Raw genomic sequence first — 22,872 nt, forward strand, 5'->3', positions numbered from 1 at the left:
TAGCAATCACATCAACATGATAGTAAAATGCAAATTGAACATAAACAATAACAGGAGAAGACAAGCCAACACAAGAGGACACAAGATATGGCACCAGCAAAGGACAAACCCCAATGTGGGGAAACCCTTGATCAATTCTTTTTATAATTCTTCAAAAGTTCAGTGGAGAGAGAGAGAGTACAATTTTCAATATTCACCTGCCCAAAATGATCGGTCAAAACAATAGAAACATAAAGCCCTAACCAAAAAGTCAATGCTGGTCAACAGGTCTGAAATTGACCTCCAAAACAACTTGGTCAACCTTGGTCAACTCGGCCTCCAACAACAAGATAATGTAGCCCAAATCAGTGTGAAAATAACCAGTCCAATATGATCAACAAAAGTCAATGCAACAACCTGAATTAGGGCAGTCAACGCTGGTCAATGCAGGGGGTCAAACCGCCTCGATTTTTGTGCCCAGAATAACAATGTGCCCAAACAAAAGTCTCCCTCACAAACTGAAGTCAAACAAGGTCAATGCTGGTCAAAGTCAGTCTCTTGAAATTTCATCCTCTTGAAATTTCAGTCTCCTGAAGTTTCGGTCAAATCTGATCAACACAACAGCTAGAAAAAATAGTCTTCCTTTTACACATGTGGAGAGAGAGAGAGAGGCCCAGAAATCTGTACCCAATCAATATGAGATGCCAAAATGAGGAGGCACCTTGTATTTATATGCAACGTTGAAGGCTAGAGGAGACTAATTTGATGTCTAGTTGACCTTGACAATTTGTCCATAATCAAAATAAATTCATAACTTCATTTGTACATGTCAGAATGGGATGATCTTTAGATCAATCCTACACCTCTTGGAAAGAGGAATCCAAAAAAAATATCAGCTGCCTCATAAGGGCTGTCCAAAGTGATGTTTGGCTCTAGTTGCCAAATTTAACACTCCCTCTCAACTAGGGAGAACATCACCTGCCAAATTGTTTGACAATTTGTACCATCCCTGTCACTGCACTGCTCCGCTGAACGATGCAAAAAGAAGAAATGATCAAGAATGTATCATACCATTCTCCACTAGCCAGAAGTCAGTCTCCAACAACAGAGAGTGTGTCATACCACTCTTAACTGACCTGTAGTCAGTTTCCATTGGTCCCAGATCAATATCAACATCTTAGCATAGGGAGTACGATAGTACACGATGTGTCCATCGGTAGTACTATGGTCCCTATCCTCATTTCCCTACTCATTGGCCAGATGAGAGGTACTTCCCATGAGTCCCGGACTGCATGGGTAGGCTGTGTTGACAGGAAAAGATGAGGATATTCATTCCTACTTGATGAGGATTACTGAGATAAAAAATGATCTTCTTTCAATTGGTGAAGCTATTGCTGTCAGGGAGCTCACTGTCATTGCCCTTGGAGGTCTTCCTCCGAATGGCATGTGTTCAACACTACTATTCTCAATAACAACAAAAGTCCAAGTTTTGAAGAATTGCTAACTAGATCTTCTCAAGAAGAAACAAGGATGATGGAATTGTAGATGTCTTTGAATAGGAATAATCCTACCGCATTCTCCGCCCATGCCAAGAAGAAGAACAATGTAGATTCAAAGAAGCAATGTCAAGGAAGGCTGGGTTTCAAAATTGGAAGGAAGGGAAGATGCTTCGTTTGCAACAAGTTTGGTCACTATGCCAGGAAGTGTCCAAATAGAAGGGACACATTTCATGATGATGATGACAGTCATTCCAGGGGCAACAACAACAATCAAAGGAATGGCAGGTTCAACAACAAAGGGAAAAGGAATGCTTCCGCTACTCAACTTGGAAATGATCAAGCTTCTTGTAGAAAATCCTATAGATTCACAAGCTCATACAATGTACTAAAGCACATGACAACAATCTACTTCTACTTTCAACCAACGAAAGTCAATAGATCGATGAAAACAATAAGAACAAGGAGAAGATAAATCAATGGCACATAACATAATAAGTTTTCCTGGGGAAAGCCATAGCTCAAAACTCCGCCTATCAGTATTGCATTAATCAGAAATATGAGTGAAGATACAAAGCTTGTTCTCACTAGAACAATTCCGCACAAGTATGCTCAACTCTCTCAGCTCACAAGCTAGCTCTTGGCCAACACTTAGCCAATTTTGCAGCTCTCCAAGCCTCTAATATCTTGCGTAATTCCTAGGATGAATAGCCTGTATTTAAAGGGAATTCATGCTTCCAAAACTACACAATCCAAACATAGGATCTATCTTTGATGCATGCATGATATTTACACTCCAGTAAATAATACCCCTGATAGTACACTGTCCCTACACTCTAGTCTCAATTGGGTCTTTTTTTGAACTGACATGCATGAGTTTCTCATGAGGGAATCTTCAATTAACTGGAGTAGCACTAGTGGGTGCATTAGTGCACCAATTGACTCTTAGTCCTCTATTAGTTCCAAAAACAATTTAGAACTAATTTAACTGAACTTAAATTAGTAAACTGAGTGATCTAATTTCCAACTCAATTTAAACTTGTACCGGACACCTAAAATTTAGGAAGAACATATGCATGACTACAGAAAGACTTCCAACCCGAAATTCCTAAGCTAATTAAGTTAATTGAACTTAATTAACTATTTACAAGTTGCTATGAGAATAGAATTCGATTTTAATTCTCAGTTTAATTCAAGGACAAATTAAACTGAAATTTCTTGTTGCCATTTCTTAACACTTCTAAAACAACAAGAAACTCCAAGTATGATGAGTCTAATGTTGTAAATTCTAAGCAAAAGGAATTTTATCTTATATCTGCCCTCTCTACTACCTCTCCTCCGATACTTTGGGAAATTGTTTGATTGATAGTGGTGCCTTAAGGCACTTCGCCGGGTACAAGGAGGTTCCTTCAAATCTGATAGAGAAGGATACAAATTTGGAAATTATCCTTGGAGACAATGCCACCTATCCCGTGAAGGGAGTTGGGAATGTTACCCTTCAATTGAATCAAGGTAACACCATTCATCTACAAGAAGTATTATATGTACCCGATTTAAAGAAGAACCTGGTATCTATCTCTGCGATGGAGGACAAAGGATTCAAGGTGACATTCATCGATGGAAAGGTACGTGTGTGGAATAAAAATTTCAAAGATGCATTTACACTTGGCTTCAGGGTTGATAACCTATATCAAGTTGGAGGAAGCCCATTGGGAGCTATGTCTTGCGACACATCACTTCAATCTGAATTATGGCACCAGAGGTTTGCTCATCTACATTATAAGGCTCTACCCGATGCGAGGAAGATGGTGACAGGTATGCCCGAATTTAAAGTAGAACATGAAGGTGTTTGTCAGGGGTGTGCCGAAGGAAAGCATACAAGGGGACCATTCCCCTCAAGTGATAGCAAGACTACTGACATATTGCAATTGATTCATTCTGATCTATCTGGTGCAATGCCCGTGAACTCATTGGGAGGATACTTATATTATGTAACCTTTATAGATGATTTCTCTCGCAAGACTTGGATATATTTCTTGAAGAAGGACGAAGTATTCTCATGGTTTCGTTCTTTCAAAGCTTTGGTCGAAGATCAAACTAGGAAGAAAATCAAAATATTGTAAATTGTACTTTCTCTCTCTCTGCTGAACATTTGAAGAATTATAAGAAGAATTGATCAAGGGTTTCCCCACATTGGGGTTTGTCCCTGGCTAGTGCCATATCTTGTGTTGGCTTGTCTTCTGCTGTTATTGTTTATGTTCTATCTGCATTTTACTATCATGTTGAGGTGATTGCTATACTGGATATGATATTGGGCTAGTAAAGAAAATTGAAGTAAAATTACTCTAAGCATAGAACATACCATTATTATCCTTAAATTAACATGGTATCGAAGCTTAGGTGAAGACAAAACCCAAGCAAGAGTGAAGAGAAATCACTGATCAAGAACAAGTCTCAATGGCCTCCACATCCTACTTCAAGTCTATTGATAAGCTTCATGATAAGTTTGATTATCATGCATGGAAGATGTCTCTTGATTTGACTTTAGAAGAGCAAGATGCCATGGATTATGTGCAGGGAAAGATTCTGGAACCTTCTTCAAATGCACCGGCTACTGCTAAAACCAAATACAAGAAAGGTGAAGTCAAAGCCAACAAGATCATCAGGGATTCTATTCATAATCACTTTGTTTCTTACATCTCCGATTTGAATACATCAAAGGAGATATATGATAGGTTGGATGGCATGTTCAAATCTGGCAATGCAAATCAAATTCTTTTCCTCAAGAACAAGTTGAAGGATATAAAGTAGGGTAAAAGTGAATATTGTAAATTGTACTCTCTCTCTGCTGAACTTTTGAAGAATTATAAGAAGAATTGATGAAGGGTTTCCCCACATTGGGGTTTGTCCTTGACTGGTGCCATATCTTGTCTCTTGGGTTGGCTTGTCTTCTATTATTATTGTTTATGTTCTTTTTGCATTTTACTATTGAATATTGTAAATTGTAGTCTCTCTCTCTACTGAACTTTTGAAGAATTATAAGAAGAATTGATCAAGAATTTCTCCACATTGGGGTTTGTCCCTGGCTAGTGCCATATCTTGTGTCCTCTTGTGTTGGCTTGTCTTCTACTGTTATTGTTTATGTTCTATCTGCATTTTACTATCATGTTGATGTGATTGCTATACTGGATATGATATTGGGCTAATAAAGAAAATTGAAGTAAAATTGCTCTAAGCATAGAACAAACCATTGTTATCCTTATATTATCACACTTGTATTCAAACATTTTTATATATAATTACCTGTGCTACAATGGATGTCTTTGTCTTTGAAGTATTCTGAAGATTATTGTGAAGTACAAACTTTGTTCGTTACATTGGTATCAGAGCATTTCCCTGAGTATACGAACTTTGTTCGTTACAACATTCTACATAGGTAGACATATCTATGTTTTTTGTTCATATCTCATTTCAATGGTTGACTTGTAGAGGAACTGATCTTTTCTTCCAATATCTAGAATCTATTACCCTTCTAGTATCTTAACTAATGTGGTAACATTTCCAGAGAATTTATGGTATATAGTATATACGGTACATCTGATTGTTTATCTTAATGTTTTCTTTTGTGGCAAAGTAATTGTAGCCTAGAACATTATGAAAACTGCAAGTTGTTTACATTGTATGAGAATATAAGAGAGAGTAAATGTTTTTAACGATCTTGGAAGTTTCGTTTTGAACTTGATTTTGAATTTTTACATTACTGTTTCTTGTATCTTTGGTGATCCAATATTTTTTCAGTGATTTCTAATTTGTCAACTACCAACAGAGAACTTGGTTGAGAATCTGCTTGGTGATTTTGAATACGAAGTCCAAGTTCCATATTTGCTTTATCGAAATGCAGCTCAGGAAGTGAATGGAATTTGGTTTTATGAACGACGTGATTGTGAAGATATTGCAAATCTTTTCAACAGGTAACCACTAGCCTATTGAAGTTCTGTTATATCCGATATGTCATGTACCAAGGCAGATCTCAATAATGCTTATTCAGATTTTCATGGCTCATAAGAAGGGGAAATTGTTTTGGAAAGTATATTGGTTCTTGGAGAAGAACACATGTAAATAAGCAATTTACATAGAAGGGAGATGGTAATAGCACATGAGTATTTACTAGTTGCATTTAGCTTCTCTGGTTTCAAACTGCCTACCCAACTAGAGAAAAAAATACTATTTAGTGTTAGTTCAATTGCAAGGGCTAAAATCTTTTGAACTAATCTATTTTATGTATGCGTATTTCATGTTCTCTGAATTAAATTTTATATTTCTCCTACCCATGTGAGTATGTAAAGTGTTGTAACTGCAATTAAGATCCATTCTTTGAAGGATATGCATCTGTTTAGAAGGCAGAATTCAGCATGGTTAGAAGTCTGAAATATGCTGCTATAATGGTCTGAAACAAAGCCAAAACTGTTACCGAGTAGTGATGCTATCTTTACTTCATGGAAGATGATAATCTTTACTCGTTAGAAGTAAGAGTCCCAGGCAACCTTTCCTAGGTGAAATCCTGAAAGGTTAAGCCATCGTCACTTCAAGGGAGTTTAGGGGAAATGCCAAGATCTAAACCCACATTGGTTAGGTTTTTAACTGAGACTGATATAGAGTCCATTTTCTTAGTTGAAAAATGAAATGGCATTCATTTCAGATTTAGAAGAGATTGCATTGGGGAGTGCTTGTGATGTGGCCTTGAAAAACAAAAGGCTCTTTTATTGTAGCCTTCTAGAACGTTTTGATGTATTCACCATTTATTCACATTTTCAATTGTTGGGAGTTTAGGATTCAGAGATTTATGCAACTTTTCTATTTCTAACGTTATGTAAATTAAAAACCAAAATGCCAAAAGAAATATAACCAAAGATATAGAGCAAAATAATCCAATACTTAGCCATCTCAAATAGTTGCTTTGGCATGAAGAGTGTTATTTGGGTATTAGATGTAAGGGTCTTTAAGTTGCATAGAACTGGATGAGTATCTTTCATCTTTCATAAGACAGGGAAATAAAGAGGAGGTCAAGACCATTTATTGACCATGTTACTGCCTAAACTAGCATCCAAGTGGAAAGTTAATCATGGATGCTACCTTGGGGCAGTGGATAGTAATTGCATCGCTGTCAGCTTAGTACAGTATCTTCTTCACTCTAGGCTGGCTCTGAATGGCCTAGGAGGGTATCCTTAGTCTATTAGTAATAGAGCTTAAGCAAATCTCTTTAGTGAATTGATCTATGAGAGCTTATGACTTAATTCAATGTATAAATTCCACAAAGATATGGCAATGCAAGGATGTCAACTAATGAGTGATTAGATGCTTTAAGATAACACCTCAATAATAACAATAGCATAATTCACAATTATCTACAAAAAGTATTATGAGTTTAGAAGCTAGTGAATCAATGCCAAATTTGATTATAGAGTATACAAGAAAGGATAGCTTCAGATTTGCATTAGTTTGATTATCGTGTCAAAAAAATAACATTTAGAAAGAGCAACTATGAATGTATGAAAAGAAACTACTTCAAGATAATTAAAACCAAAAGAGATGAAATCACCTAGCATAAATTGAGTATGTGTGATGTGCTTTTGAGTACCAATCAATTATTTGCTTGATTAAGGATAGGTTTAAGGCTGTCAACCTTCAAATCTGTTTTATTGATGATTTATTGCATAATTCTGGATGTGGGGTTAGAAAGAAACCGATCCAAGAGTGTTATTTCAGCCTTTAAACAAGACATCTTGGATATTTAGCTAGGGTTTTATGAAATACAATGAAATGGTAACTCTAACTTGCCTGGAATCAAGTCCACAACAAATATGTTCATATAAATGTGAAAGAATATGAGATTAAAGGTAAATTAGACCTAGGGTTTATCAAGGTTAGCTTTGGAATCTACCAAGAAAATGATGATAAATCTCTAAGTGAAAGGTATGCAGCTAATACCAATTTAGATTTGAATTTCACCACTAGAAAAGAAGAGTAATCTTGCCAGAACCTTCTAGTAAATGAAATATAGTAAATGAAATATATGCTAAGTCTAGCTCTAGATATTCCTTAGAAGCATAAAACCTAGAATCAGGGTTTATGTAAATTTATTTTTCTTCTTTTATGTAATTTGCAGATTTACGTAAGCATCAAAATCAGCCCAAAGAAAGATAATTAAACGTTTGAAGAACAAATCTGAGGGGCCGATTTTCCCTTGAGGGTTTAAACTTTAAAGATAAGGAATTAAGCTGAAACCCTAACTTGATCTAGTCTAGAAAATAGAATAAACATTAAACTTAATGCTAGACTCGAAAAGGAATTAGAAATCTAACAAATGATTTTCAATGATTTTTCTTAGATTTCTTTCTAAACAAAAATTAAGAAAAGAAATTTTGGATTTTGTAGTTTTGGTTGGTTGTTGGGAGAAGACAAGTGTCATATTCCAACTAGGTCTTATGGGCTCAAGAAGAAAACCCCTCTTCAAATTTGGTATATTTTAGGATTAGGAATTAAGAGACTAGAACCCAAAGGGAAGGATAGTCCCATATCTAATCAAGATAAACTATGAAGACCAAGGCCCTACTAGAAGGCATCATCAAGGGAGCACCCTCACCAACAAGATCAACTATAGCTATGATAAGCATACAAATACCCTTGCAAGGGTTCTAAAAGATAGGCAAATCAAGGAATTAAGTAATTAATAAACTAACAAAGGAAGAAGAAGATGAGTAATGCTTTCAAGTGCTAGCCTCAACTCTCAATGGATCGACCTTGTAAGCTTGTTGTAGTCTTGAACATTTACAGTCAACCTTTATGCATCAAAATTTAAATCCAAGATAGAAGAGCTTCAAGAATTGACACCAACATCTCAATTGTTAGATACTAAACAAAATTTCATTCTCGAAAATAGCGAACAACAACAAATTGGAATGAGGGGAGGAGCTTCATAGAGGAGGCTTCATCAATCATCTCATTACAAATATATTTTCCATCTCGTTATATTTATCCTAAGAGATCTCACATTTGACTTGTCTTCCAACTAACTAAGGAGACTATGTCTAGTAATACATAAATACAAGTTAGCTTTCCCAGTGCCGTTCCCCTTTCCTGCAGCGATGTGCCACATGTACAATATTTCCCCCAAGAGAAGGAGGTGCTCTAATATGATGGTCAAAAGGTGCTCAATGTTCCTACACAATGCTAGGTCAGCTCCTCAAATCATGTCAAAAAGCCCTCTCTAATGAATAATAGTCAACCAAGGGGTGCCAAAGACTATGCTGAAGATGAGGGAGGCCCACACGAGAGGTTCAAGAGAGGGGGTGGATCATTTAAATCAACTTCAATGTCTAGATGGAAGGGTCCAAGATATGGACTCCCCAAATCATCTCAACCATGTGCTCAATTCAAGGGAGGTCCATGTTGAATTGTGTAGCTTGGGAGGTTCTCCAAAAGCCTAGATTTGGGGTTTGTGTGAGTTTGGTCACAAAAAGGGTTTGTGGGCAAAGAACCCAAGTGAAGGGGTTTTAGACCCAGATGGGGTTTAAAATTCTAAAAGAAATCAAAAGAGAAAAATTAAATTCCCAAGTCTAAGAGAGGATCAAACTCCCTAAGATCTAGAGGGTTCCAAAGAGGTTTAGGGAGATCTATTTAAGGAGGCCTTAGGATCAAGGCTAGCTATCAAGTGAGAGGGAGTTCGTTTGATCAAGAAGGGAGGTCGAGATGTAGTGCATATAGAGGTTGAGCGTGAAGGCTGAGATGGGCTGCTAGAAGGCCGAGATCTGATCTTCACAAGTGTGATCATCTAAGGAAAGAAGAAGCCTAGGGACGTCTATCTCAGTGGTGGCCGAGCTGAAGAGCAAGGGTTAGAAGGTTCATTCAAGTGTTGAAAAGGGCCGAGATTATCCTTGCAGGACAGCTGTGTGCATCTAAGGAAGAAAGACCGTGTCCTTAAGTGGTTCTGGGCTAGAGATCCGTGTTTTCTCTCTCTGATTTAGGGTGGAGTTTTCTGTGCTACAACAGGGAAGACTGAGACCCTTACATGGCTTAGTAGGAGGGTTGTAAGGCCTGTGATGAACCAGGCACAAGGGCCGAGTATTCCCATGATGCTGCGCTGGAAAGAGAAGGATGAAAAGAGAGGAAATGCTGAAGATTGTGGACTGAGGTAACCTTAAACAGAGGCCGAAAATCTCAATCCAGATCGAGCCCTAAGATTGTGACCATGTTAAGAATATAACAGGTAAGAGATTGTGTCTTTCAAGTGATGATTGCTAGCTCTGAAAGAACTGTCATTAAGAGCTATTGACAGCTGTATATTGTGCCCTAAGTTCTGTCCTGTTTGAAGCAATCAACAGATGGTTAGAGGGCAGATATAACAAGCCTTAGTTAAGGGTTTTTTCAGTGGTACGTTGACCCTTAAAGGGCTGTCCCAAATTCTATAAAATTCGTTCAGATCTGTGCACAAGTTAAGGAGGCCGAGACCCAAATTAAGGGTTAGTTTGATCATCAATAGGGTAGCATATTGCTTTAGAGAATGTACACAGTAGAATGAGCAGTCGGGCAGTAGTTAGGGCATGTACAGTGAAGAATGAGAAGAACTGTTTGAACAGCAGTAAGTACAATTGCAGAAGTATAGTGATTTTGAGGGATCAAATCACTGTTAGGTGGCAGCTTGATGAAGCCCTAGAAGAGGGCAGATCTGAAGCCCTAGATCTGGGCAATTTGGAGGACAAATTCCAGAAAAGAGGGCAGTGTTCTTTGTAGCCTTAGATCTATGTGATTTGACGGTCAAATCACAAGTATGAGGGCAGATCTACAAGCCCTAGGTGAGGGCAGTTCTGGTGGCCCTAGATCAGTCAAGGAGATGATTGAAGATGGGCATATCTGAAGCATAAGAAGCAGTGCAGGAAGGAGTCCAGATTAGGGATAGATTAGGGATAGATGTATGGCAACCTAAGTATAGCATGGGGGACTGTTAGAAGGTTGACAATTGTGCTCTAAGTGCATGACATATAAAGGAGTATAAGCTTGCTAGGAGTGGCAGAACTATTGAGCTCAGAGACTGCAGTCAAGAGAGCCAGATTGATAGCCCTAGTTCACTGTTTGAGGAGGACTTCTACAGTGGAAAGTGGGCAGCCTCTGTGCCCTAGACTTTTCTTCATATAGCAGCAGAGGAAGGCAGAAGTGGGCAGCCAAAGAGCTGTTCACAAATGGAGTTGTGAACAGCTACAAGATGTCTGTATGTGTTGCATCCTTGATGGACTAAGGAGCAGCTAAAGGGCAGACTTGTTGGAGCTGTGTTCAGTGACCTAAAGGAGCAGGTATATTGATAGAGGCAGATTGGTGTTGCTGCAGATTGGGAGCCAAATGACCAGCAGATGTGTTCAAGACACATGGATTGAAAGGGTTGCGGGGCACCACATCAGCAAGTAGGTCAAGTGTTGTCTTGTTCAAGGTAGATTGGTGTTCATAGTTGTTGACATCAAGCCCTAGTTGTATTCTTGTATCAGTATGATTGTATGAGGGCCATGATCCTTGGTACGGGAGCCCTAAGATTGTGTATTATAGTTTGTTAATATAACGAAGAAGGGTTGAATTTTTTTAAAAGTTGTCTATTGTGCACGTGTTGATTCACTGTTGTGTTTATTCCGTTGTGCAAAGTAGTTTGTTGTGGCATTTGAGTTGGTTACGCCAGGGATTGTAAGATTCTAACCTAGATTATCTAGTGCCATGGAAAAAAACATGATATCAGAGCTACTTTGAAGGGCTAGTGGATCAAAATGTGCACGTGGAAGCGTGTGAGCCAGTGGAGATCGTGTAGACTTAGAGGGAGTCTGTCTTTAGGGGGGGTAGCCCTATGGAAGTTTGAGATGTTCAGTCTCTGATGAGGTAGAGACACTACAAAGACAATGATCAATTTTGCAGGGTATGGTGGAGTGATGGATGCCAGATGGGCTAGTGTCACCGAATACTTTCGAGCAGTGGAAGTACCTCCCTCGCTAAGAGGGAGTGTTGAATTATGTAGCTTGGAAGGTACTCCACATACCTAGATCTAGGGTTTGTGTGAGTTTGGTCACAGAAAAAGGTTGTGGGAAAAGACCCCAAATGAAGGGGGTTTAGACCTAGATGGGGTTTAAAATTCGAAAATAAATTAAAAGAGAAAAAATAAATTCCCAAGTCTAAGAGAGTATCGAAACCCCTAAGATCTAGAGGGTTCCAAAGAGGCTTAGGGAGATGTATTTAAGGAGGCCTTAAGATCAAGGCTAGATATCAAGCGATGTTGAAATTTGGTACCGGAGGACAGGTGGTTCCCTTAGGCTTTGATCTTTGGCCTAGGGAAAAGTGTCCAAAAGAATTTAATTTTTCTCCTAAAGTGACTTTATAATTTTATAAAGTTAAATCTAATTTAAAAGTGACTTTAAGTGATAAAGTTACTAAGTCTAATTTTAAAGTAACTTTTATAAAGTAAATGAAAAATTAGAAAGGAAAAGTGACTTTGGAAATAAATGACTAAGTGGGTCTTTATTAAAGTGGGGTGAATTAAAAAATAGAAAGTGAGATTTAAATGAGCATTTAATCTCAGCCATTGATCTAAATCTATTTCAGCCATTGGATTCAGAGATCACCCAAAAGTCACTTGGAGTTATATTAAAGGAGGAAAATGAGGAAATATGTCATTCATTCTTTCATGAGCAGATTGGGAGAAGGAGAGCAAGAGAGATTTCTGAGCAGGGAGGAGAAGGAGACAGCAGCTTGGCACACATTCCAAGGCAGCAGTTGAGCAGATTTGTACAGCTGATTCAGCACATAGTGAAAGGCAGATTTTTGCACAAAAATCGAGGAGTAGTTTGCTGATTTTTCTGCACACAAAACGGAGGCCGTACAACATTTATTGCTGTCCTGTTTGCTGTAATTTCCAGATTGCTGTGAGGCACGGGAAAGGAGATAAGTTGTAAATTTGCTTGCTGATTTTTTGCTGAATAATTCTCACTGTAAAAAGGCAATTTTCAGAAATAAAGAAGAGCTCTCAAACTGGTTTTCCCCAAGAGTTGTAGGGGGTTTTTCCAGGGTCAAGTTGACCAAAAATATCAGTGTTTTAATGTGTTTTAATGGCTGTTTTTGATTGCTGATTTTTAATTCTGCAATTTCCAGCATTCTGAAAATTTTCCAGAATTTGTGTTTTCAGCAATATTTATTTTTTTCAGTCTGTTAAATGTATGGTTATGGGAATGGGCATTTAACTACATGGGAGAAATAAGGAGAAACTGAAAACCGGGGTGGGAAAACAGAAATTTCTACATGGTATCAGAGCTTGAGTGCTGAAGGGCAGTTTGGGACAGCAAAAGGAAAAATTACAGTTGCTGATTTTTCACTCAGAAAATTCCAGCAAGCTGATTTTTTCATAAACAACAGTTTTATCTTTACTACAACAGTGCTATTTTTCAGTTTTAGGACAGCAGGATGTCATTGGGATTGAGGGTGGAGGATAGGTTGGATGGGCATACAAATTACAGCGTTTGGAATGAGAGAATGCAGAGTATCTTTGAGGAGGCAGAAGTCTGGGATATCATGGTGCATACAGCACAATACCCTGTTGTTGTGCCTACTGATGCTACTCAGTTGACAACTTATAATAGAAAGAACAACAAGGGTAAGAGGCTGATTCTAGACGGAATCAAAGACCATTGCATTCCTCATGTGAGAGGAAAGAGCAATGCCCATGAGATGGGGCCAGCATTGTCCAATCTCTACCAGAATACCAATGAGAACCGGAAGATGGTCTGAAGGAGAAGCTGAAGAACATTAAGATGGGTAATGATAGTGCAGCTGGATATCTCACAAAGATTACTAATGTGAGAGATGAGTTGGCAGCGATTGGAGAGGCCATTCCACCCACTGAGTTGGTGCGGATTGCAGTGAATGGCCTGCCCCGTTCATGGTTGAACTTTGCTGATGGGGTTTGTGCACGTGAGACCCTTCCCACATGGGAGAGGTTTTGGGATGATTACATTCAGACAGAGATCAGGAAAGGACAGCTTGGGGCAGCCAAGCCAGTTGAGTAGGATGAGGATGTAGCACTGGTGGCAGGAGGCAAGAAAGGCAAAGGGAAAAAGCAGGCTTCCACAAGCAGTGGTGGGGGCAAAGGCAAAGGTAAAGGTAAACAGAGTAACTCACAGAAGGACTATTCCAAAGTGAAGTGTTGGAATTGTCAGAAGATGGGACACTATGCAGTTGTGTGTCTGGAGAAGAAGAAGAAGAAGGGGAAGAACCAGGATGTGGCAGCTTCAGCTGAGATTGAGGACTTTGCAGGTCGTTTTGACCGGGAGTTTGCGTTCACTACATGTGAGTCCTCTAGTGCAGGATCACCTGCCACACAGGTTCAGAGGGAGCATGCTTTTCCCTCGATTAACGGAGCATCTTCAGGTATCTGGTATGTGGACAGTGGGGCTTCACGTCATATGACAGGAGTTCGTGAGTACTTCTCAGAGCTTTCAGAGAGTGGCACTGATATTGAGGTAGTACTCGGTGATGACAGAGTTGTTAGAGCAGTTGGGGTGGGGACAGTGACATTTCAGAGGGAGTCCAAACCTCCCTTGAAGGTGTCAGAGGTTCTTTATGTGCCAGGGATGAGGAAGAACCTCATATCCGTCTCAGCTTTGGAGGACAGAGGATATGAGGTACTGTTCAGGGGAGGACAGGTGTTGATGTATCCCAGGGGCACTCCAGCTGATTCAGCTAGAGTGATAGCTGTACGCCATGCAAAGGTGTACAAGTTTGCATTTCAGCCCCTTTTGGCATTGAGCAGTAGTACCGACAGCAGAGCTAGCAGTTCTGAGCTGTGTGAGATTTGGCATCGCAGGATGGGACATATGTATCATGGAGCCTTGAGGACATTGCGGGAGATCACTACAGGTGTGCCAGATTTCAGTACTGACCACTTTGATACTTGCAGAGGTTGTGCGATGGGCAAGTTTGCCAAATCCCCTTTTCCCAGCAGTGACAGCAGAGCGACGGGGATACTTGATTTGATTCATTTCGATGTGAGCGATCGGATGTCTCATGTGTCCTTGAGTGGATATGAGTACTATGTTTTATTCATTGATGATCACTCCAGGAGGACCTGGATTTATTTTTTGAAGACCAAGAGTGAGGTCTTCAAGTGGTTTCAAGCGTTCAGAGCTCTTATGGAGACTCAGACAGGTCGAAAGATCAAGTCCTTGAGGTCGGACAATGGAGGAGAGTACACCCTTGGAGAGTTTGTTGACTATTGTGCGGAGGCAGGCATTAGGAGGGAGTTCACTGTTCCTTACAACCCCCAGCAGAACGGGGTTGCGGAGAGGAAGAACAGATCCATCATAGGGCTGCCAAAGCCATGATACATGATCAGGGGTTGCCATTGTTCTTGTGGGCAGAGGCCTGCAACACAGCTGTTTACTTGCAGAACAGGAGTCTGCATCGTGCCTTGGGGCACATGACTCCGGAGGAGGCTTTCTCTGGGAAGAAGCCTGATCTTGGTCATCTTCATATCTTTGGATGCATTGCATACTCCTATATACCCAAGGAGAAGAGGACCAAACTAGAGCCCACCGCAGAGAAGGGTATCTTTGTGGGCTACAGTGAGACCTCAAAGGCCTTTCGGATTTACATCCCTGCACAGAGGAAAGTTGTTGTCAGACGGGATGTGAAGTTCGAGGAGGATAGGGCCTTTCTGAGGTCACGGGAGTTAGAGTATCTGGATCAGCCAGACCCTCAGCAGCAGTTGAGTCAATCGCAGGGATCCAGTGGGTAGGGATCAAGAGGATCCGGAGGTACATCTATGAGGATGTCAGGTCCGTCAGTGAGCAGTGGCTCGTCGAGCCAGAGGGGTGGTGCTCCGGGCAGCATGCAGAGCAGTTCACTAGGGAGTCCATTGATGGACAGTTCACATGGTACCTCAACTTCTATAGGTTCAGGTGCAGGTAGGAGGACAGCAGACAGACAGTCAGGAGTTCAGGCTACTGATGATGATGAGGAGGAGGAGTTTCATTCTCCGGTGGGAGAAGTGCGCTCAGGGAAGAGGAAGCCCAAGTGGCTTCAGGACACCTTGAGAGATGCCACATCTGTTGCTAAGCCGAAGAGGCCGGTCAGAGAGAGTAGACCACCTAAGAGGTTCTGTAGCTATATGGCGATGGTTACCAGCATCCTTGACTCTGAGCCTTCTAGCTATGAGGAGGCAGCTAGCCAACAGGTCTGGAGAGAGGCCATGCAGGAGGAGTATTCTTCTATCATGAAGAATGATGTTTGGGAGGTGGTGCCGAGGCCTGAGGGCAAATCCGTGGTTACTTCCAGATGGCTTTACAAGGTAAAGCATGCTGCAGATGGCAGCATTGAGAAATTCAAAGCGAGGTTTGTGGCTAGAGGGTTCTCCCAGGTAGAGGGAGTTGATTATGAGGAGACCTTCGCTCCCGTGGCTCGATATACTTCGATCCGCTCCATTATATCGATAGCAACAGAGATGGGTTTGAAGATCTACCAGATGGATGTGAAGACCGCATTTCTCAATGGCTTCATACAGGAGGAGGTGTACATTGAGCAACCACAGGGCTTTGAGGTGCATGGGAAGGAGTCCCATGTGTGCAGATTGAAGAAGGCCCTTTATGGCCTGAAGCAAGCTCCCAGAGCTTGGTACTATAGGATAGATGCATACTTGCAGGGGATGGTTTTCACAAAGAGTGAGGCAGATCCGAACCTTTACTTTATTGTGATTGGTGAGGAGCCTCTCATTCTGGTGCTGTATGTGGATGACTTGATCATTACAGGTGCAAAGAGACTCATAGAGCACTGCAAGAGAGATCTTGCGGCGAGTTTGAGATGAAGGACATCGGCTTGATGCATTACTTTTTGGGTTTGGAGGTGTGGCAGGAGGAGGGGCATTTCTTCCTGGGGCAGGGGAAGTATATTGTGGACATCCTTAGCAGATTCCACATGGAGGATTGTAGACCCATGTCGACACCGATGATCACCAACTGGAAGAAGCTTCATGCTTCAGATTCCGAGTTGGTGGATCCCACATTGTACAGGCAGCTGATTGGTTCCTTGATGTATTTGGTCAACACTAGACCAGATATCTGTTTTGCAGTCAACACGATGAGTCAGTTTATGTGTGAGCCTAGGAAGGTTCACTGGGTGGCTGCAAAACACATTTTGCGGTACTTGCAGGGGACAGTGGATTATGGTCTGGACTACAGGCAGGGAGATGGAGTGAGATTGGCAAGATACACTGGTTCTGATTGGGCAGGTTGTGCTTCTGATAGGAAGAGCACTTCAGGGTGCTGTTTTGGGTTGGGTTCAGCAGTAGTGTCATGGTTCAGCCGGAAGCAGCAGTCAGTAGCACTGAGTTCAGCGGAAGCAGAGTATATGGCAGCCAGTCTAGCTAGTTGTGAGGCCATCTGGCTTCACAAGATGTTGTTTGGCTTATTTGGTCAACCGTTGAGACCTTCAGTGATTTACTGTGATAATCAGAGTTGCATTAAACTCACGGAGAATCCAGTATTTCATGACAGGTCAAAGCATATCGGGATCAGATATCATTTCATCAGAGACTATGTTCAGAAGGGAGCTGTGAAGCTTGAGTATATTTCCACTGATGAGCAGGTTGCAGATATCCTTACCAAAGCCTTACCACGGGGCAAGCATGTTTACTTCAGAGACAAGATGGGTGTGGTGAGGAACACCTTCCTCGGTAAGAGGGAGTGTTGAAATTTGGTACTGGAGGACAGGTGGTTCCCTTAAGCTTTGATCTTTGGCCTAGGGAAAAGTGTCCAAAAGAATTTAATTTTTCTCCTAAAGTGACTTTATATTTTTATAAAGTTAAATCTAATTTAAAAGTGACTTTAAGTGATAAAGTTACTAAGTCTAATTTTAAAGTAATTTTTATAAAGTAAATGAAAAATTAGAAATGAAAAGTGACTTTGGAAATAAATGACTAAGTGGGTCTTTATTAAAGTGGGGTGAATTAAAAAATAGAAAGTGAGATTTAAATGAGCATTTAATCTCAGCCATTGATCTAAATCTATTTCAGCCATTGGATTTAGAGATCACCCAAAAGTCACTTGGATCACCCAAAAGTCACTTGGAGTTATATTAAAGGAGGAAAAGGAGGAAAAGGTCATTCATTCTTTCATGAGCAGATTGGGAGAAGGAGAGCAAGAGAGATTTCTGAGCAGGGAGGAGAAGGAGACAGCAGCTTGGCAAACATTCCAAGGCAGCAGTTGAGCAGATTTGTACAGCTGATTCAGCACATAGTGAAAGGCAGATTTTTGCACAAAAATCGAGGAGCAGTTTGCTGATTTTTCTGCACACAAAACGGAGGCCGTACAACATTTATTGCTGTCCTGTTTGCTGTAATTTCCAGATTGCTGTGAGGCACGGGAAATGAGATAAGTTGTAAATTTGCTTGCTGATTTTTTGCTGAATAATTCTCACTGTAAAAAGGCAATTTTCAGAAATAAAGAAGAGCTCTCAAACTGGTTTTCCCCAAGAGTTGTAGGGGGTTTTTCCAGGGTCAAGTTGACCAAAAATATCAGTGTTTTAATGTGTTTTAATGGCTGTTTTTGATTGCTGATTTTTAATTCTGCAATTTCCAGCATTCTGAAAAATTTCCAGAATTTGTGTTTTCAGCAATATTTATTTTTTTCAGTCTGTTAAATGTATGGTTATGGGAATGGGCATTTAACTACATGGGAGAAATAAGGAGAAACTGAAAACCGGGGTGGGAAAACAGAAATTTCTACAAGCGAGAGGGAGTTCGTTTGATCAAGAAGGGAGGTCGAGATGTAGTCCATGTAGAGGTTGAGCTTGAAGGCCGAGATGGGCTGCTAGAAGATCGAGATCTGATCTTCACCATAGTTTTAAAAACTGGAACTGGTGAAACCGGTACTGGTCAGATCTCAATGAACTAGTTTTTAAAAAAAGTACATGAAATAATTAATTTTAATGAAAAAAACTATTTTTAATATTTAAATCTGTGATTCCAAACCAATAGAGACAAAATATGCAAATTTTGCTCATCTATATACCACGTAAAGGTGAATATATCAAAATGGCACTGAGTGCAATACATATCATCGACAACATACATAAGCAATGAGGCTCTAAATGTTGAGAATTCAATAGGGAAATGAATATGTTAATTCTCTTAACTTGATCACTGTTTGTTTTACCTTTTACTTATTAGCTTGTTCGTTATTATTCGAATGTGCAATACATCAAACATCTACCAAAATAGTAAGAATAGTGACACAATATATAGGTTGCAAGCCAGGGCCAAGACCCCTCCTCTTGAGGGGAAAACCCGAAAATCTCTTCTTATTTTTCAGATCTTTCAATTCACGAATACCATGACCTAGACTCAGAAAAATACCCTCTAAGATCAAGTCTTCCATGGCCTCCTGCTACAATATCTTCGAGCTCCCAGTAGATCCGAAATTCTTCTTCCCAACAATTGTTGCTGCTTCTCTAGGAGACTTCGATCTCCCTCTAACAACCTCTTAACTTCGCTTGCCTTGACTTGAGTCCTAGGGCTAGTAAGATGCCCTAAGAGATCTTCGCTTGCCTTTCACTTCTCTCTTGCTTTCAAAATTGAACCTTAGAGTATCCCAACACAGAAACCTAACTTCGCACTTCCAGAAGAATAAAGAAAAACCTAAACAGTTCGACTTCTTCAATCTTCTCTCCTTTGCACTTCCTTTTTCGACTTCCTTTACTTCTGTCTATAAGAGATGTGAGAGTGAATGATCCAAATGGAGGACGAGTTCCTCTTATATATAGGCTTCTTCAAGAGTGGATGTGGCTCTTCATGTAGGTCGACTTGACAACTCATTATGCCGACTTGATCTTGGAGGTATTTTGACACTTTCAAGACAAAATAAATTTTCCTCAACAATTTACAATGTGCTCATATGGTCTTCCATATATGAAAATGACTCTTATACCTAAGACAAATCCTAGAGGCACTCAATGGGTGCTTGACCTATAAAATAAAAGAACTTGAGCATGAAATCCATGCTTCAATAATAATAATAATTTCTTTTTCATTTTACATTTACAAGAATACATTTCATACTATTGAAGATCGAACCTAGTTACACATTTTTCAACACTCCCGCTTAACTAGGGAGGTATTCATAAGAGGCACATGATCATTCAGAATTTGAAGAGATCTCATAAGAAGAGTCAGATTGGTAACCCACCTGTCTAGCATCATAATAACTAGCATTGTCACAAAGCAAGGCCTTGACTAACAACTCTATCTCTCCACAAGATCAGAGCACAATGCTGGCGAGACCAATGATATATATAGACACCATCATCATTATCTCTCAAGGTACATACCCCACCCTGGTGTTCATAGAGTATGACCTCCCATTGGACTATTCTTATCTTGGGTAGCTAACCCTCAAAGAATATCTGTCCACGACTACTCTTGTCTTGAATGCCCTACCACATTCTCAAAGAGTATCAAATGCCAGATGGCTACCCAATCCTCTATTCTTTCTTCCCAAGTGAAGACAAGAATGTCGTGTTTATCTCTCCCTCTCAATTAGGGAGGACAAATCCACCAAACCAAGCTTGTCCCTTAAGTATACAAGCTTCTTGTTTGGAAGTGATTTCGTCAATATGTTAGCTACCTACTCATCAGTGGAGATATATCGTAGCTGCAACACACCATTTTGTACTAGCTCTCGAATATAGTGATACTTGTTGTTGATATGCTTTGTCTTCCCATGAAACACTGGGTCCTCAGACAAACAAATACAACTGGTGTTATCACAAAGTATCACTGTAGGGTTCATCGGTCCTTCAAACAAGTCGGATAACAACTTCCTTAACCATACTGTTTCCCTGCTTACTTCACATGCTGCAACATATTCAACGTGAACACTACTCAGAGAAACGGTGTCTTGGTTTCTGCTCATCCATGAGACCATGGAGGATCCCAAACTAAAACATCCTCCCGTAGTGCATCTTCCATCTTTTTCACTGCCTCCCCAGTCGGAATCTATATACCCAATCAATTGGACATCATTCCTTCTATCATACTTCAGACAATAGTTGATGGTTCCGCGCAGATATCTCAGAATATGCTTTGCTGCTATCCATTGGCCATGCTTCAGCTCTACTTGGAATTTGGTTGAGTACATTTATTGCAAAACATATGTTTGGTCGAGTATTCACCAAGTACATCAATGAGCCAACGAGTTGTCTCTATTTGGAAGGATCCACAGGGCTTGACTCGGAACTCCTTAGTCTCTTCAAGTTTGTGATCATCGGAGTGGTCATAGTTTTATATTCCATCATGTCGAACTTCTTTAGAATCTCGATCACATACTTTCCTTGACCCAAATAGATTTCATTTGGTCCTTGCCAGACTTCTAGTCCCAAATAGTAATGCATTAGCCCAAGATCCTTCATGTCAAATTCTTCTGCTAGTTGCCTCTTACATTCTTCAATTCGGCCTTCAACATCTGTCAAGAGAAGATCATCTACATACAAAAGAATAATTATAGGTTCATTGTTTACAACCTTAATATAAAGGTTCGAGTCAACAAAACTTTTTGTGAAGCCTATTCTCTGTAGGTATGCATCCATTCTAGCGTACAATGCCCTTGGTGCTTGCTTGAGGCCATATAATGCTTTCTTCACTCTACAAACATATGCCTTCCTATCTTTGACTTCAAATCCCAAGGGTTGTTCTATATAGACTTCTTCATCTATAGTGCCATTCAGAAACACAGTCTTGACATCCATTTGGTGGATGTTCCATCCCATCGATGCTATCAGAGAGACTAATGATCGAATCGTTGTATATCTTGCTGTTGGAGCAAATGTTTGTTCATAGTCGATGCCTTCAAGTTGAGAGAATCCTCTAGCCACAAATCTTGCTTTATACTTGTCTATACTTCCATCAACTGCGTGCTTGATCTTATAGATCCACTTGGAAGTAACCACAAATTTGTCTTGGGGTCTAGGTACGATCTCCCAGACTCCACTCTTCATTATAGATTGATACTCTTCATTCATGGCATCCTTCCATTCTCGATGTTCTACAACCTCTTCAAAGGTGGATGGTTCCGATTCTATTAATTTTGTCATGTATGCAACATACCCAGAATATTATTGGGTCTCTTACTTTCTGTAAATGATCCTTGTGCTGCCCCGTGACCTTCTGCATCAAGTAGTGTGGATTTCAACCAATTAGGTCTTTTCCTTATTTCAGGAATGACCACAGGTTAAACATGTTCACTTGGCCCTTCTTCTTCATGGTGTGATCCTTCTCTGCCCTTGTCAACTTCTTCAAATATCAAAAGTTCTCCGTCATCAGAATCTATAGCAAGTTCTTTTGATTTCTAAAATGCTATACGCTCATCAAATATGACATCACGACTAACTTCAATGTGATGCCCATCTTTCATATAGATTCTATAGGCCTTTGATGAGTTACTATACCCAACAAAAGTTCCTTTTACACCAGAAGGGTCCAACTTCTTTCTTTTGTCCTTTGGTATATGAATATACACAGGACACCCAAAGATTCAAAGATGATCTACTGATGGCTTCTTCCCAGTGAACACTTCTTCCGGAGTCTTGTTCTCTAGAGATTTGTGAGGACATCGATTTTGAATGTAGACCGCCGTCTTGATTGCCTCTCCCCACAGAAACTTAGGTAGATCTTGATCGTGTAACATTGCTTTTACACATTCTTCAATGGATCTGTTCTTTCTTTCTGCGACTCCATTTTGTTCGGATTGTATGGAACTATCAACTCTCTCTTAATCCCAGACTCCTAACAAAATGCTATAATCTCTTTGGATGTATATTCTCCTCCATTATCAAATCTTAGTATCTTGATTCTTCTTTCTGTAAGGTTTTCTACTTCAACCTTGAATTCTTGAAATTTTGTAAATACTTCATCCTTGGTTTTCATTAAGTAAACCAAAGTCTTTCTTTAATGATCATCTATGAATGTGACATAATAAAGATGGCCTCTAAGTGATTTTGGAGTCATAGGGCCACATACATCAGAGTGAATGAGACCCAAGATTTCTTTCGACTGTGAAGCACTGCTTCCAAATGGTCTCTAGGTATTCTTGCCCAATGCACATTCCTTGCAGACACCTTCATGATCCTTCTTTAGATTTGGTATTCCATCTACTATGGAATTTAGAGTTGGAAGTATTTTGAAATGTAGATGGCCAAACCTTCGATGCCAAACTTCACATGGATTAGTCTCAGTGTGAACTGGGGCTTGGTTTTGTGGGAGATATTAATCTGTAGAGCCTTCCTTCTCTGATACCAATCACTTTTGCTTGATCTATGCTTGAGCATTTTG

The 22,872-nt window shown here is 40.1% G+C and overlaps 1 protein-coding gene across 2 annotated transcripts in view; it reads left to right on the plus strand.

Moving 5' to 3' along the window:
- The window catches only part of DCP1 (decapping 1), a 111,684-nt gene that overhangs the window by 33,453 nt on the left and 55,359 nt on the right, over positions 1-22,872 (plus strand). For both annotated transcript variants that reach the window (XM_089384126.1, XM_089384127.1), the window contains exon 4: positions 5,302-5,446. In XM_089384126.1, coding sequence (XP_089240252.1) covers positions 5,302-5,446 — 145 coding nt within the window. The remainder of the gene's footprint in view (positions 1-5,301; positions 5,447-22,872) is intronic.

Source organism: Pinus tabuliformis, chromosome Q, assembly GCF_031772625.1.
Source record: "Pinus tabuliformis cultivar Carrire ecotype Pingquan chromosome Q, CPIR1, whole genome shotgun sequence".
NCBI classification, from domain to species: domain Eukaryota; kingdom Viridiplantae; phylum Streptophyta; class Pinopsida; order Pinales; family Pinaceae; genus Pinus; species Pinus tabuliformis.